At 34.8% G+C, this 14270-nt stretch overlaps 1 protein-coding gene across 1 annotated transcript in view; it reads right to left on the minus strand.

Annotated features, from left to right (window-relative positions):
* Nucleotides 1-275: 275 nt before the first annotated feature.
* Nucleotides 276-14270, minus strand: part of Tspan8 (tetraspanin 8) — a 30033-nt gene continuing 16038 nt past the window's right edge. Inside the window, exons 4-9 of the mRNA XM_013023144.1 lie at nucleotides 13790-13927; nucleotides 13148-13222; nucleotides 12940-13047; nucleotides 8585-8719; nucleotides 5026-5109; nucleotides 276-545 (exon numbers count right to left, since the gene is read on the minus strand). Of these exons, the coding sequence (XP_012878598.1) occupies nucleotides 492-545; nucleotides 5026-5109; nucleotides 8585-8719; nucleotides 12940-13047; nucleotides 13148-13222; nucleotides 13790-13927 (594 nt within the window). The 3' untranslated portion in view covers nucleotides 276-491. The remainder of the gene's footprint in view (nucleotides 546-5025; nucleotides 5110-8584; nucleotides 8720-12939; nucleotides 13048-13147; nucleotides 13223-13789; nucleotides 13928-14270) is intronic.

Consider the following 14270-nt stretch of genomic DNA (forward strand, 5'->3'; position numbering starts at 1 on the left):
AGCCAGGCTATACAAAAGAAGAGAGGAAACTCTTAAAGCTATACTTGTCACAATTGTTTCAACTGAGACAGTTCAATCTCATCACTAATGGTTGCTACACTTCATTAAGAATCATGTTTCTGAAAATCCCATATTCACTACCTTAACTATCTATGGCTCTGTCATTTGGAGGTGAAAATTGTTCCACTGGGTGGCTCTAGATGAACAATGTAAGCACAGAGCTACCTGAAACACAGTGACCACAGACACACCAATACAGCATGCAGCTGTTATTTTTTTGAGTAAAAATACAACTTCATTTTATTTTTCTTACACCTTCAAACCTTAAATATGTTCAATATGAGCAGAAAATATCTATGGTCTAGCTAAATGAGATATTTTCACAAGACATCTGCTCTTGATATATACAGCACTTGTATATTTGAAGTTACAAAGACTGAAGCAAAATTTTAAAGAGGTTTGACTGATGATATCTTGACATGTCCACGGGTTCATTTGTTTCCAATCTGGCAATAGAGGACCATAGAAAACACCAAACCAATTATCTAGAGAATAAAATAACAGGATTAGAATGGAATTAACATGACTCCCTTTGGAGAAATTACATTTATTGTGAAAGTTCTATAATTTCCTGAGAAAGTTCTGTACTTTTTGTCTCCAAATCAGGGTCTCTCAGTTGGCCAATTAGCTATTGCTGGTGCTACCTGAGACTATTAGATGTCACCAGAGGATTCCTCCTTTTCTCCAACATTCACATCTTTCTGAGAGTATCTCCCTAGAGATTGGAGGACCTAAGGCTTCTGGAGACTAAATATTCTTAATGCTTCTATTTTAAAAATGCTGTAGTCATCTGTTTTCGATCATTGCATAAAAATCACGGAGTCTAGAATTTCTCTCATTGTAGTTTTAGGCATTGCCTAGAGGAGTGAAAAATGAAATAAGTTTTTGAAAATATACTTCTAAACTAGGAGGGGAATAGCTTAAATCAGGAATTTTCTTTGAAGCAGCAAAGCACAATGGAAAAATCTGGGACATAATTTCCATCTCATTAAGTTCTTCCAAAAGTAAGAGACCCCAAAACTTGCTCTAATTGACTCTCTGCCGTTGGTGACCTGAATGCTGTGGCTTTGATGTAGAAAAGATAGAAAGGATTTCTGTGACTTAGAGATGGGAAATTCTCTCCCTTTCTGAAGGGAGACAGGATGGATAAGTAAAGTGCTTCCCTTCTAAGCTCCTGAGTTATCTCAGACACTGCTCTAGGTTGACCCTCTGCTCATCCTTCCTGGAATATATAATTCAAATGAGAACTGTGGCCCAATGTTTCTTCTTTCTTAAGAATGAAAAAAGATATCAATTCTCTGAAGTATGACTTTCATTCAGAATATCCTTAAATTCAGAACTAAACTTACTCTTGCCTTAATCCCAAACCTTAAGGTTGAGGGGTAAGTGTCAGAAAGGGATAAAAATGGGCAAAGTAATGAAATAAAACAACTATTGCCCTTTATTGACCCATCCTTGACATAGAAGCCCACCCAGTCATCAGCCAACCAGACAAGCTGAAATACTGAACTATAGAAGTTTCAAACAGTTCTTTAAACAGTTATTTACTATTAATAACTCACTTTCTTGCAACCCTTTGATAAAAAGCCACATATGATGGTCCAGAAAAACAGCACAAAAGCTGACTTTCATCATTTTATAATGTATGCTAAGGCTCATGACAAATTTACTAGTTGCTATGCACAAATTTCTATATTCTGAAACATTTTTTAATGATAAAATTGAAGTAGAGCTGTGGCTCAAAGTGGTAGAGCACTAGCCTTGAGCAAAATTGAAGCCCCCTGACCAGAAAAAAAGATAAAATTGTCTTTTTTTAAAGGTGGTCCTTATTCTGTGCTAGCAGATTATTTTTTAACATGGAGACATGTTTCTATATTTATTAATGTTGCTACCATCAAATTATCTGCTCATTTAACAATAAGAATTCCAAAAATGTCTACACATTTATGTTTTTCTTAAAGAGCAACTTAGATTGTATAAGTTTATTAGCATCCAATATGAAAAAGAACCTGCCAAATCTGTATCTTTAATATAAAGCACTGGAATTAACTATCAGTCTACTCCATCAAAGCCCCTTTACTAGATATTTAAATGTAGGACAGGTTGAGGTTTTTCTGTGAAGATGAACTGGAAATATTTTCTGAAAAGAGATAATTGTTCCTGTTTCCTTAAAAAATACTCAGGAGGGGCTGGGAAGGTGGCTCAGTGGTAGAGTGCTTGCCTTGCATGCATGAGGCCCTGGGTTCGATTCCTCAGCACTACATAAGCAAAAAGAAAAAAGCCGGAAGTGGCGCTATCCCTCAAGTGGTAGAGCGCTAGCCTTGAGCTGAAGAGCTGAGGGACAGCGCCCAGGCCCAGAGTTCAGGCCCCATGACTGGACCAAAAAAAAAAAATATTCAGGAGACTTTTTCTCTATGTGTTTTTGTACTTTCTTGAATTTGAACTAGGAAAACAGAGAAGAAAGATAGGTCCGTTATGCAATTCATATTAATGACTTTAAGACTAAAGTACATTTTTGTGTTTATTTTGATAGACTGAATAGCAAAAGACTATTTTCAAATCTCCTGTTTGAATAAAGCATGATGGAATGTAAAATGACTTTCTTTTCCTTTCAACCCTAGAGAGTGGCAGGTTGAAGACTGAGGACTCGAGCACAAAGTTTCAAAGAGTTCTTAGAATCAGCTACTTATCATGTGTACACATAGTCTAGAAATCACATTTGATTTAACTAGTCTAACTCAAAATGTGGTTACATTTTATGACATTCCGTATAAACTTCATACCTATAAATTACTATACTGTAGGATGGATTTTTGAAGCATTGCTTTGTATGGTCCATTAAAAGAAGCAATAAGCTATTAAATCATGCAACAACTACATAAAGTATACCCATTTCATAAAATATTGAAATGCACTGCTCCTTTCATAATCTTAGTTTCCACCAGAAGTATTTAGATTTGGGGCAACGCTTTTGGCTATTATGAGAGACATCAATCTTCCCACACAATTATGTCCTTGTTGTTCTGGGCTCTGTTCTCAAGAAGCCTTTTGAAATCATCTAATACTTGCAGCAGTCTTAGTCAACTATCTGAATTTGGGTCACACATAAAATTGAACACTTAACATGGGATTTCTCATTGTAATCCTGCTTTCCCAAACTTGTTTTATTGTTGTTTTGCATGAAGTGATTTTTGTTTGTTTAGATTTTTTTTCATGTATGTCAATACTTGGGCTTGACTTCAGAGACTTGCATGTTTGTTTGGCTTTCTCATTCATACCTAGTGCTCTACCACTTGAGCCTTATAACCAATTTTTGCTGGTTAATTGGAGATAAGAGTCTCATAGATTTGTCTGTTCAGTATCTAAATATCTGTCCCAAGTACCTTGGGTTATTCTCACAAGCTATAAACACACACTATGTTTCTTTGCTTAAAAAATATCATTTCTTGCTATGTAGCTCAGACTAATAATATTTATTCACTTACTTATTTACTTATGGTGCTGGGGATCAGCACATTACCCATAATAAGCACCTGCTCTATTGCTGACCTATGTCCCCAGATTACATGCGTAATCACTTAACTTCTACATCACCAAGATATATACGCATGCTATGTGTTTACAAAAATATGAGTATATGTATGTGATTCTTCACTCATCTCCATGGCTATTAGCTTGTATTTTTAAAGCAGTATAAATCAAGAACACAAAAGAAAGGAAGCAAGCAAAGAAAAGAAAGAGAGAGAGAGAGAGAAAGAGAAAGAAAGAGAGAGAAAGAGAAAAGAAAGAGAGAGAAAGAGAAAGAAAGAAAGAGAGGGAGGGAGGGAGGGAAGAAGGAAGGAAGGAAAGAAGGAAGGAAGGAAGGAAGGGGAGGGAGGGAGGAAGGAAGAAATAGAAAAGAAAGAAGGAAAGAAAGAAGGAAGGAAGAATGAAAGAAAAAAGGATGGAAGGAATAGGAAAGAAAGAAGGAAGAAACATAAAAGGAAAGAAGGAAGGAAGAAACAAAGAAGAAAAGAAAGAATGAATGAAAGAAGAAAAGAAAGAAGATAGATACTACAAAACACAGAATCAAGGAAAGACACACTTGGGCTACAAAGACACAAGAGCCTAATTTGCCACTAAAGCTCCCTTTCCCTAATTATTGGTTGAAAAAAAATTCACCAGCAATCTGCATATCCATCTGAAACACAAAACGGTTTTAATCTCAACTGAAATTCCTATCTGGCAATGATGTGGCTCAAGTAAGAGGCAAAAAACTTCCAGAAAACTCAGGGACACCACACAGCAGTCTGTGAGAATGAAACAAGCATTGCTAAGCTGAGCTGGCCATCTTTTAGAGGAATTAACCAAGGACAAATCTTACCTCACTCAAAATCTTGCTAATGTACAGAAGTAGGATTGTGAGATAATTTCAACTCACTTGGTATCTAAATGATCTAAATTCTGAGATAATTTTTAAAGTGCTTCTCTTAACCAGTTTCATTTCCTCTTCTTGGCAAATACTTTTAGGCTAAAAGTATCATTCAGGTACTAGAAAATCATGCCAAGCAAGTGTATCAGGTAAAAAAAATCCCATGTAGAATATTTTTAGCAACATTAATAATTAAAATGACAAGAGTAGTGCATAAGCATCATCAGAACTTCTCTGAACCATCAATTGAGGTTCGAATACTTATGGAAAGGGTATCTAAGACCAAAACCTGAGCCAAAATATGCTGATTTTTTTTCTCAATAGAGAGGTCATTCAGAAATAATAGCCTCAGTACTGCTTATCTCATTAAACTGTAATACTTTTACTGTCTGATTCATGTTTGATTTAGGGAGATGCTAGGCCTTAAGCTGTTTGTACCGAGTGTTTCTCTAATGCACCTCGGATGCTTTGTTTTAAGTTATTTTCCCATAAATATTTGTTAGAAGAATTGCTGGATAAATAGTAGAAATCAATCATGAAAAATTATACTATACCTCAATAACTGCCAGTCCAAATGCTACTCCAATAATGATGATGATATATTTTTCAACGGCATCTTTAATCAAAGAAATACATGTCTGTAAAGAAAAAATATACACAAAAGTGTTATCTTTAGGATGACATGGTCCCAAAAGAATTGTACTTATTACCTGACTTATGAAATGGTAACTTCTCTGTACAACACCTTAATAATGATAATAAAAGTATATTAAAAGTGTTACCTTTAATAAAAGTTCTGATCTTATATTAAAGCTTTTGTTCAATTTGGTTGATTTCTTGAGTATGACAAAAACAGACTAAACACAAAAGAATAGGCTGAGTCCTTCTACTCCTTGTTTTATCCTTGTTCTAAAAGTTCATCACCACTGTGTCTTCTCTATATAGTAAATAAGCATCTGAGGAACTCCGCTACATAACAGCTTAATCTAAAATCTTTAATTATAAATAATAATGTGTTTTTCACCAATATCTTACATTTAAGAAGCAAAATATTGCTTTGGTTACCTAATTACTGAAGTTATGGGTTGATCATTGTAAATACATTTCTCACCAAGATATCTAAAACTTATCATTTCTATAATTTAAAAATATGTAAACAATAATTTAATTCTAGACCTCATGCGTGGTACATGAGGGCTCTGGATTATACAAATTACACATTTTAGAGTTGATATCACTTTGACTATGGATTTTTTCTCAGGTTTATAATCCATAGGAGAGAGGCCCTAGTTTTAGATAATTACATTCTAAATTTTCATTTTTCAAGGACTTTTCAAAACCTTTTCCTAATATTTATTGGAGTTACCTTTACCTTTAAAAGAAATAAATCATTGTGTCTGTCATTATGTTATTACTTGGGATAGGAAAAACTACTTAGAAAGATGCTTCTCTACCAGATTTTTAAAAATTTATACAATCTAGCATGCAATTCCAATTTCAAAACATTTCAAACCAATTCAAAAGATTCCAACAATTATAAACTGCAAGGTTAATTTTTAAAATAAAACAAATACTAGCCAATAAGATAGTGCTATTGTTTATAATACCACAGACTATGTTACCCTGTGAGAGTCATTTATGTGTAAGAGGCTGACAAATGAGTCTGCATGCTAGATAAAAATAAAAGGTCTCTGTAAGACCAAGTCTTTTCCTTCATTCCTTGATATAATGGATTTCTCATTCACATCTGAGCCAAAGTAGTAAACATTTAAGATGATCATGTTATTTACAGTTCACTATGAGATTAATGATTTTATCTACTGTCACATTTGTTATTTTTGAGTGATTTTCTCTCCTGTTACTTTTTATCTTGGCTGAAGAGAGAGGAAAAAATATGAATTATGACCTCTCCTAATCTTTTATTTTTTCAGACTTCTTGCAAAGAGCACTGTAGATGAAAGCATTTTATGAATTTATGGCCTTTCTTTTAGGTAACATGGCAGCTAGCAGTCTAGATTCAGCTGAATTATGTATGCATTTGCTGGGAGTATCTTTTGAGGTTTTTCAGATTCTATCTTGAGAAAGACACTTTTAAATTGAAACCTTAATAGGAGATAGGTGTCTATCTGCAAATGAGTTGCCAATTTCCTCATTATCCTAAGTAGAAATTACATGCCTTTGAACTATGTTTATTTCACGTCTATCTTTTGTTTTGATTAAGTTAGATAGGCATAAGGGGAGTAGGGAAGAATATAAAGTGTAAGAATAGAACTTTTCTAGTGATACTGTTTTGACAGTAAAATAACACGTCATCACTGAAGTCTAGAAAATAATTTCTGGCCCATGAGTTATTTTAAATATTAGTGATAGCAATGCTTCAGAACAGTCTTTTCAATTCTGATAAGATCAATGACAAAGTGATTAGCAGTAAGAAATTTTCCCTCAGATGTTTTATGTATTAAACTTAGTAGCATAGCAGTTTCTAAACCAAAGCAATGCCTGACCTAAACTAATCATTAAGATTATGGAAATCAATTCATTATTGTAATAACTTTTATGTGTCCCTCTCTAACTAAATTATAATCTCCTGAAGGATCTAGAAGTTTGTCTGATTCAAACAGGGAATGATAGAGTCAGAGTAGGCACTAAAGAATAATAGCAAATAAATGAAACACTAATGGCAGTTGTCATTTTGAGATATTTCTTCCAGGCAGAAGGAATAGGGCTTGCAAAAGCCCAAATATCCAATCCTCTATAAGGACATATTCTGAGCTTCAAAGACTTCATTAGATGGGGACTTAAGAAGTGTGTCTACTCCATCAAAACATCACCAGTAATTCACTAGATTGAAGTTGCCTAATTACTTTTCTCCATTCACTATTTTATCATCAGCTCTGTGAGTGTAGACATTGAACTCTATTGAAGGATATATCTCTAGTGGTTGAGAGAGGCCATATAAGAGGTGATCAATAAATATTTGATGAAGTAATCAAAACCGGAAATAAGAGAAGTACACATTGATATCCAGAAGTTACAAAAATGTGGCATCTACAACATGTAAAAAGATAAGATTTGTCTTTTATTTATATTAACTTTAAATAGCCAAAGCTCTTTCTCTATTGCAACAAAACTGGGTAAGCAGCTACATTTAACATCACCTAGACTCTAGGTCTCTGAATGGCAAGCCCTTTCTTTTCACATATATTTTATGTATTCTTTTATGATATTTTTAGTATCTTTAAGTAGTTGTACAAAGAGATTTATCATTCAACATGTCAGTTTATGAGCACAATGCATCTTGATCAATATAACTGCTTTCTTTTATCATTCTCCGTATGTATCCCATCTCCATCCAACCCTCAGTATTCCTAGTTTCATAGGCTAGGCACTGAATACTATGACTACATCTTCCTCTTCGTCATCTCTTTATTTGCATATTTCCTCTCCTTGACCTCCTCCACACACATCTCAAGGACCCGCTTCCCGGTATTAATTTTGTTAGACTGTGAGTTAGTTAGTTGTTCTGAGGAGTGACAACATATTTTTGAAAGGAGAAACTTTATTAGAAAAAAAGTGAATATATTAGCTTCTAGAACTAATGTTAAAATAGAAAAAAATATAGAGAAGAACAATCAAAGTCACCAAAGACAGTACAAAATAAACTTCCATGTTAATTTGTACTTGACTTTGTACTTCATATAGAAAATTATTTTCACTTATTAAAAAGGATGAACCAATGGCTCAAAGGGTGAACAGTGATACAAGATACTATGTTGGAAATGAACTTTATAACTTGAGGGGGAAGGAAGTCAGGGGAAGGGAATTGAAATGAAATGTACTTAGTACCTTTTTTATGTAACTATAACCCCTCTGTACATCATCTTTACAATAAAAAATAAAAAGTTGGGTTCACATGATAGCAAACTCAGAAGAAAGGAAGTACTTTCATTATTTAATATCTATTTATCTTTTTTTAGCTGGACTTTTTTTCTTCTTGAGTAATGTCTATCATGTTCATATCATGATTCCCATTTTACTTGCTGCATTTTAATTTTTTGTACATTCATTGTGAAAACAACAGAACCACGTGTTATTCTGAGATTTACTTCTCACCTGTTTGTAAACGTATTTTCCTTCATAAACTGTACAAGTATCAGTTGACATATTTGGACATTCACATGAGGAAGAAATTTGTTGAAAATTATTTCCCCAGTCAGCAGCTCCATTGATCAAACCACAGCATTGAAGCTATTTGGTAGAAAGCAGCATGGAAAGCAGTTACTAAGAAGGCTTAAAACATTATTAATACACTGAATTACATTCTTCTAAATGTCATTATGAAAATGTTTCATATGCTAAGACATAATGTAAATGACCTCACCCACTTCTTTGAACAGAGTAGCAACAACAAAGGAATTTTTTCACTTTAATGATGAAGAAAAAATTGGGCTCAATTGCCAAAATCTGAGAAAACTGAAAACAACGAACAAAACCTTACATGGTAAATTTAATGGCAAAAGCAGGAGCAGAGTCAGATGTATTTGTTTGGGATTTTAGCAAAGAAGTTGCCAGAGAGTTCATTAGAACTGTTGCTCAGAAGAGATAACAAGTTTTAGAGATTAAAATTCCCATCCCAAAATCAGGGGTCACTTTTAGTGGAAAGAAGGAAAAGGGTTGAGAGCCATTTCACAGACCAAAGAAAAAGGTTCTGTGACCTTACTTGGGATTGAATTTTCCTGGTTATGTTCAAAATAGCAAGTAAAACGAAGGATGGAGCGCTTAGAAAAATGTCAGGAATAAACTGAAACACAGCCAAACACTAAAGAATAGGGGAAGAGGACTTGTTGCCATTTTTGAGGATGTAAAACAAGGAAGTAATAAGCCAAATGACTCAAGGCATGTGGCACACAATATTATTAGATGGAAGTGAGAAAAGTCATTCTCCCACATCCCACATCTTGCTCCTAAATACTCTAAGTAGGGAAAAGACTCTTCATGCAGAAATGGTAGGAAATAATTGTGAAGAAAACGAAACAGTACTTCAGGCCTTGATGCATTAAAATGCCAGAATACTGAAAGAACTTTAGCTTCATGGTTGAATGGTCATGTAAATTATGTTATTCAAACTTCAGGTACCGTGGTTTCTTCATCTCTAAAATACAGATAGTAACAGCTGCTAGTAGTAGAAATGAGAGAACTCATGGGAAGGAAGGAAGAGTTTAACTCAGAGTCTGATTTACAGAAAGCTCTTGATAATATCCATTAGCAGCTATAATTTTGTTTTTGTTGTTCACTTGTTGTTATTCTATTATGTTCTCACATGAACATGATCTTTTCATTGTTACCCATGATTTGTGTAAAGCCACAGTTAGTATCTGTTCAACACTAGTTATAGAGTCTAGGCTAGATAACAGAATGTATTTCGAAGTTTGTACAGAATGGATTTAAACTAACAAATTCAGCTTAGGCAAATATAAATTCTTGAGCTTTGGCCTAATGACTGAATTTTACAAAAAACAGTTTTTTAAAAAAACAATAAAATTCAAATAAAAATGATATAAATCTCTCTGCCCTTTTTCTTACTTTCTCTCTCTCACACATACACAAAAATCAGTTCATTATTGTAATACATAATATACATCTTGATATAATATACATAAAGATTGCTAAAGAGGCATAGAAACATAAAAGAGAAGTGATAGGAAAACTAAAGTTTATCAACATATCTGTTCTCTACATTAGCAGTAGGAGAAATTAGGAAATTGCTCAAATCTGTCAAAAGATTATAACAGCTGGATGAAAAAGACTTTACATGGAGAATGTATAAAACACCTCTAAATAAATATCTATCAGCAAAAATGCAAAAGAGGCACATTCTAACATATGTTAACAGGGAATATGTGTGGAAATTCATTAAAATCTGAAGGGAAAACAAAACCACTCAGTATCTTCAATTTTTGTCCTGTGTCCTTGTGCTGTAGATCACCAGCATTTAGAATAAGATCCTTACTCAACAACAACAACAACAACAACAACAAAAAAAAAATATATATATATATATATATATATAATGGAAGGAAGGAAAGAAAGGAGGGAGGGAGAGAGGAAGAGAGGGAAGGAGGCAGGGAGGGAGGAAACAAGGAAAGTTAAGAAAAACAAATGTAAATTTATAAGGAACTTCAGGCATAGAACTAAGAACATATCAAGGGAACTTGCTAAAAAATGAAGAACAGGAAGAGAAAGAAGAGGAGGAAGAGAAAGAAGAGGAGGAGGAGGAGGAGGAGGAAATCATTTAGTATAACTCACATTTGGCAGTGAGACTTTAAATCCCAGGAACAATGTGCAGCAAATGTGACTCTGGACTTAACCCAGACACCCAGTGATTATCTCTATTCCTTTTGTCCTAGGTCAGCTTACTGGGGAAGATAAAGGATGCTTGATATATCCTGTTTATAATCCAGGAGAGGAGGTAATCTAAGGATGCAGCTCCAGGGAAAATAGGAAGAGTTCAAAACACAGAGGAAGTTAAATGGGACTGACCCATATCAGGCTTTGGTTCTTGGAAATAATGCTTTAAGCAGAATTTCCATAAGTTGGAATCTATCCAAATAGAAACTGATGAATGTTCTGGGAAAAAAATAAATAAAATGTCATCTGATAAATAGCTGAAGAAACTAAGGATGTTTCCATTTGAAAAACAAACCTTGAGGGGTCAAATGACAGCCATTTTTAAAAAAACAAGCTGCCACATATAAATGTATCTATAGACTTTGTGTTTCTTCAAAATCCAAAATAAGTTAGAATTAAATTGCTTAAATTTTGATAGGTTTTATTTCAAATGAGGAAAGAACCTATCGGTCATCAGACTTGTATATAAATGAGATGGGAAAAAATTGGTAAACTTTCAAATCTTCAATATTTCAGTGGTGAAAACCATGAATACAACTTTGAAGAATTCCAAGTTAAGCTAGATGACCTATAAAATATAAAATCCAGGCACCTCTAAGAATCTGAGAAAGTCCATGATGTGCCAGAACAAAATAGTGCATGTGGTTTACTATGAAGCAAATTCTGAATAAGAGGTTTGGTGAAGAGTTGCTCCACAATGTAATTATTTAAGTCAAGCTTTAGAGTACAGTATTCATTGAGAGTACACTCTAAGGATGGGAAACAATGGCTGCATGACAAAAAGACAACATTGCTCAAGGAACCTTGAATAGACAAACCTGGCTTCCAGTAGTATTTCCCTTAGGGAACAGTGCCTAGTAATGTTTAAAAGATTGGGTAGGGGTCTTACTGAAGAATACCTTCACTGTCTCCTCACGCTTTAATTTAACTCTAAAGAAAAAAATATAGTGAAGAAAGGAGGGAAAGGGGGAGGAGGAGACGGGAGAGGGAAAGGAGGAAGGGGAAGGGGAGGAGGGAAAAGAGGGGAAAGGAGGAAGGTGGAAAGAAGGAGGAGGAGGAGGTTGTTCTCATGAAAAAAAAAATAATCTAGGGACTGGGAAGGTGGTTCAGTGGTAGAGCACTAGCCTTGAGCTGAAGAGCTGAGGGACAGCGCCCAGGCCCAGAGTTCAGGCCCCACAACCAGACCCCCCCCAAAAAATAATCATAATCTAGTCAGATCTATATTCAAATTCCAACCTCATCACTGGTTCATTGTCATACTTCTCAAAATCCCAAGCCGCCTTGTCTTTATAATAAAGTTTCTGAGGTTATTACCAAGTTGAATATGGTTTGGGTATGTTTTCCCCAGTTCCTTGTGCTGGAAATTTTGTTCCCAATGTAGTGGTTTGTATTAAGGAACTTTTAAGAAGTAGGGCATTTTGGAAGGTAATTAGGTGACTGAGGTTTAATCTACATGAATAGATTATTATTATGTTAAGTAATGTTGGTTGTAGGGGAGGAGTTTTACAGAAATGAGTTAGTTTCTGAAAGAATGTATACCCACCATTGTGCTATCACTACCCCGGACCCTCCCTGGTACAGTGCAGCTGCTGACGACATGCTTTTGAAACTTCAGAGCAGTGAACTGAATCAATCTGTTTCCTCATAAAGTACTCAGCCTCAATATTTTATTATAGCAATGCAAAACAAGCTAAAGCATACCTCATAGGGATGTTGTGAATATTAAACGAACCACCCAATGTAAAAACTTGGTGAGAAGGCGAGAGAGAGGGAAAGGTAAAGAGAAAAAAAATGAGACAGCGACTCCTCAACAAACTGCTTTTATATAGTAAATTCTATATTAGAACAATTAGCTCTTTGGTCCAATTAAAATTTAATTTAATCTGATCTAAATATCTTCAGATTATAATTAGGAAATTGAAACACATTAAAATTATTTAGTTTTCCTTACTGCGTCGTGACATCAAAATCTGCAAAAATGGATAGAGTTGCTCATTCCTTATGGAATTAAATGAAAGAATTAGGTTCAGTTCCCCAATTGACCAATAAATTCTAATTACCTCTTTCTGAAACGAACTCACTGCTTCCCGGAATTCTTTGCCATCCTCGCCTGATTCACTCAAAAGCTTTACATCTCTGTGGAGTGTTTCATTCAGCATTCGAACAGACTGAAAATTGAAAAACAAGGTTAAATCATTCACACCAGAAGGTAGTATTTCCATGTCTTAGGCTTTCCCCAAAAGTATGAAATATCATTTGTGTACATACCTCAGATTTGAAAGCAGCTCCTAGGATACCTGCTGCTACCTGCAGAAGCAGGATCAGGAGCAAGCTTATGAAAAACTAGAAGAAAAAAAGGAGGGTATCTGTTATCTTCCATGCGACAGCAGCAGACATTTTGGCATTAACTTCCCTTTACGGTCTGGATTGTCCTATAGTAAAAGCATTAACCACAATTCTTATGCATCCTACCCTGTGTAACAAACTGCAGATTTGAGTTCCATTGTCACTAAGAAGCATTTGCCTCATATACTGATTAAGGAAAGTAGTGCCAGTAAAACGTTACTGATTAGGACTAATTTGAATTTATCTAGTATTAAAGGGAGATAAGTTGGAAACATACATGAATGTGATGAATATTATATTATATTATATATTCTAATCTAAACCAAAATAAGCCAAATCTAAGTAAGCTGTATTAGCTTCTATAATCAAAGCCTCTGAACAGAAGTCAATGTCCCTTCAATTTTAGGTGTCTTTTGATTGAAATTGGGGCAGGAAATAGTCCTCCAGAATTGAAATAGGTTGGAGGGAAGAGTGATGAATGGGGTGACACTGATCAAGATGGATTACACTACTGAACTGACATGTTGGATTTGGGGGGAATGGAGTTTTGTCTGGAAAACCCACCAGGAGAAGCATACAGCGGCTTTCCTTCACAGCACCACAGCATCCCAGGAAACCCAGAATCATGATGATAGCACCCACAGCAATGAGTATATTCACGGCAACAAAGGGGTCGCCGCTAGAGTCCTCAGGAGTGAAGACCTGGAAATTAAAAAGAGATTAATGATGTAAAAATTCCTGTTCTTCATATTAATTTTCTTATTCTATAGGTATCTCTTAAGTGCCTACTATGGGACAAGCCTTGTTCTAGCACCATGAAACACCTCCCTGATCTCAGAACAAAGTCACCAGTCACATAGCAGGCACACAAGAGAAGGCTTATTACTTCTAGATTACAAATGTGAGTATATCTGAGAACCCATGCTCTAACTTTAAATTCGTGAATTCCAAGAAAAAAAGTCAACCTTTATACCTAACATTTATCTGATAGTACCACATGACAATGAAATTGTCATTGCAAAAGCTTTCTATTCCTGACACGGTA

Source organism: Dipodomys ordii, unplaced genomic scaffold (assembly GCF_000151885.1).
Source record: "Dipodomys ordii isolate 6190 unplaced genomic scaffold, Dord_2.0 Scaffold3, whole genome shotgun sequence".
Classification (NCBI taxonomy): domain Eukaryota; kingdom Metazoa; phylum Chordata; class Mammalia; order Rodentia; family Heteromyidae; genus Dipodomys; species Dipodomys ordii.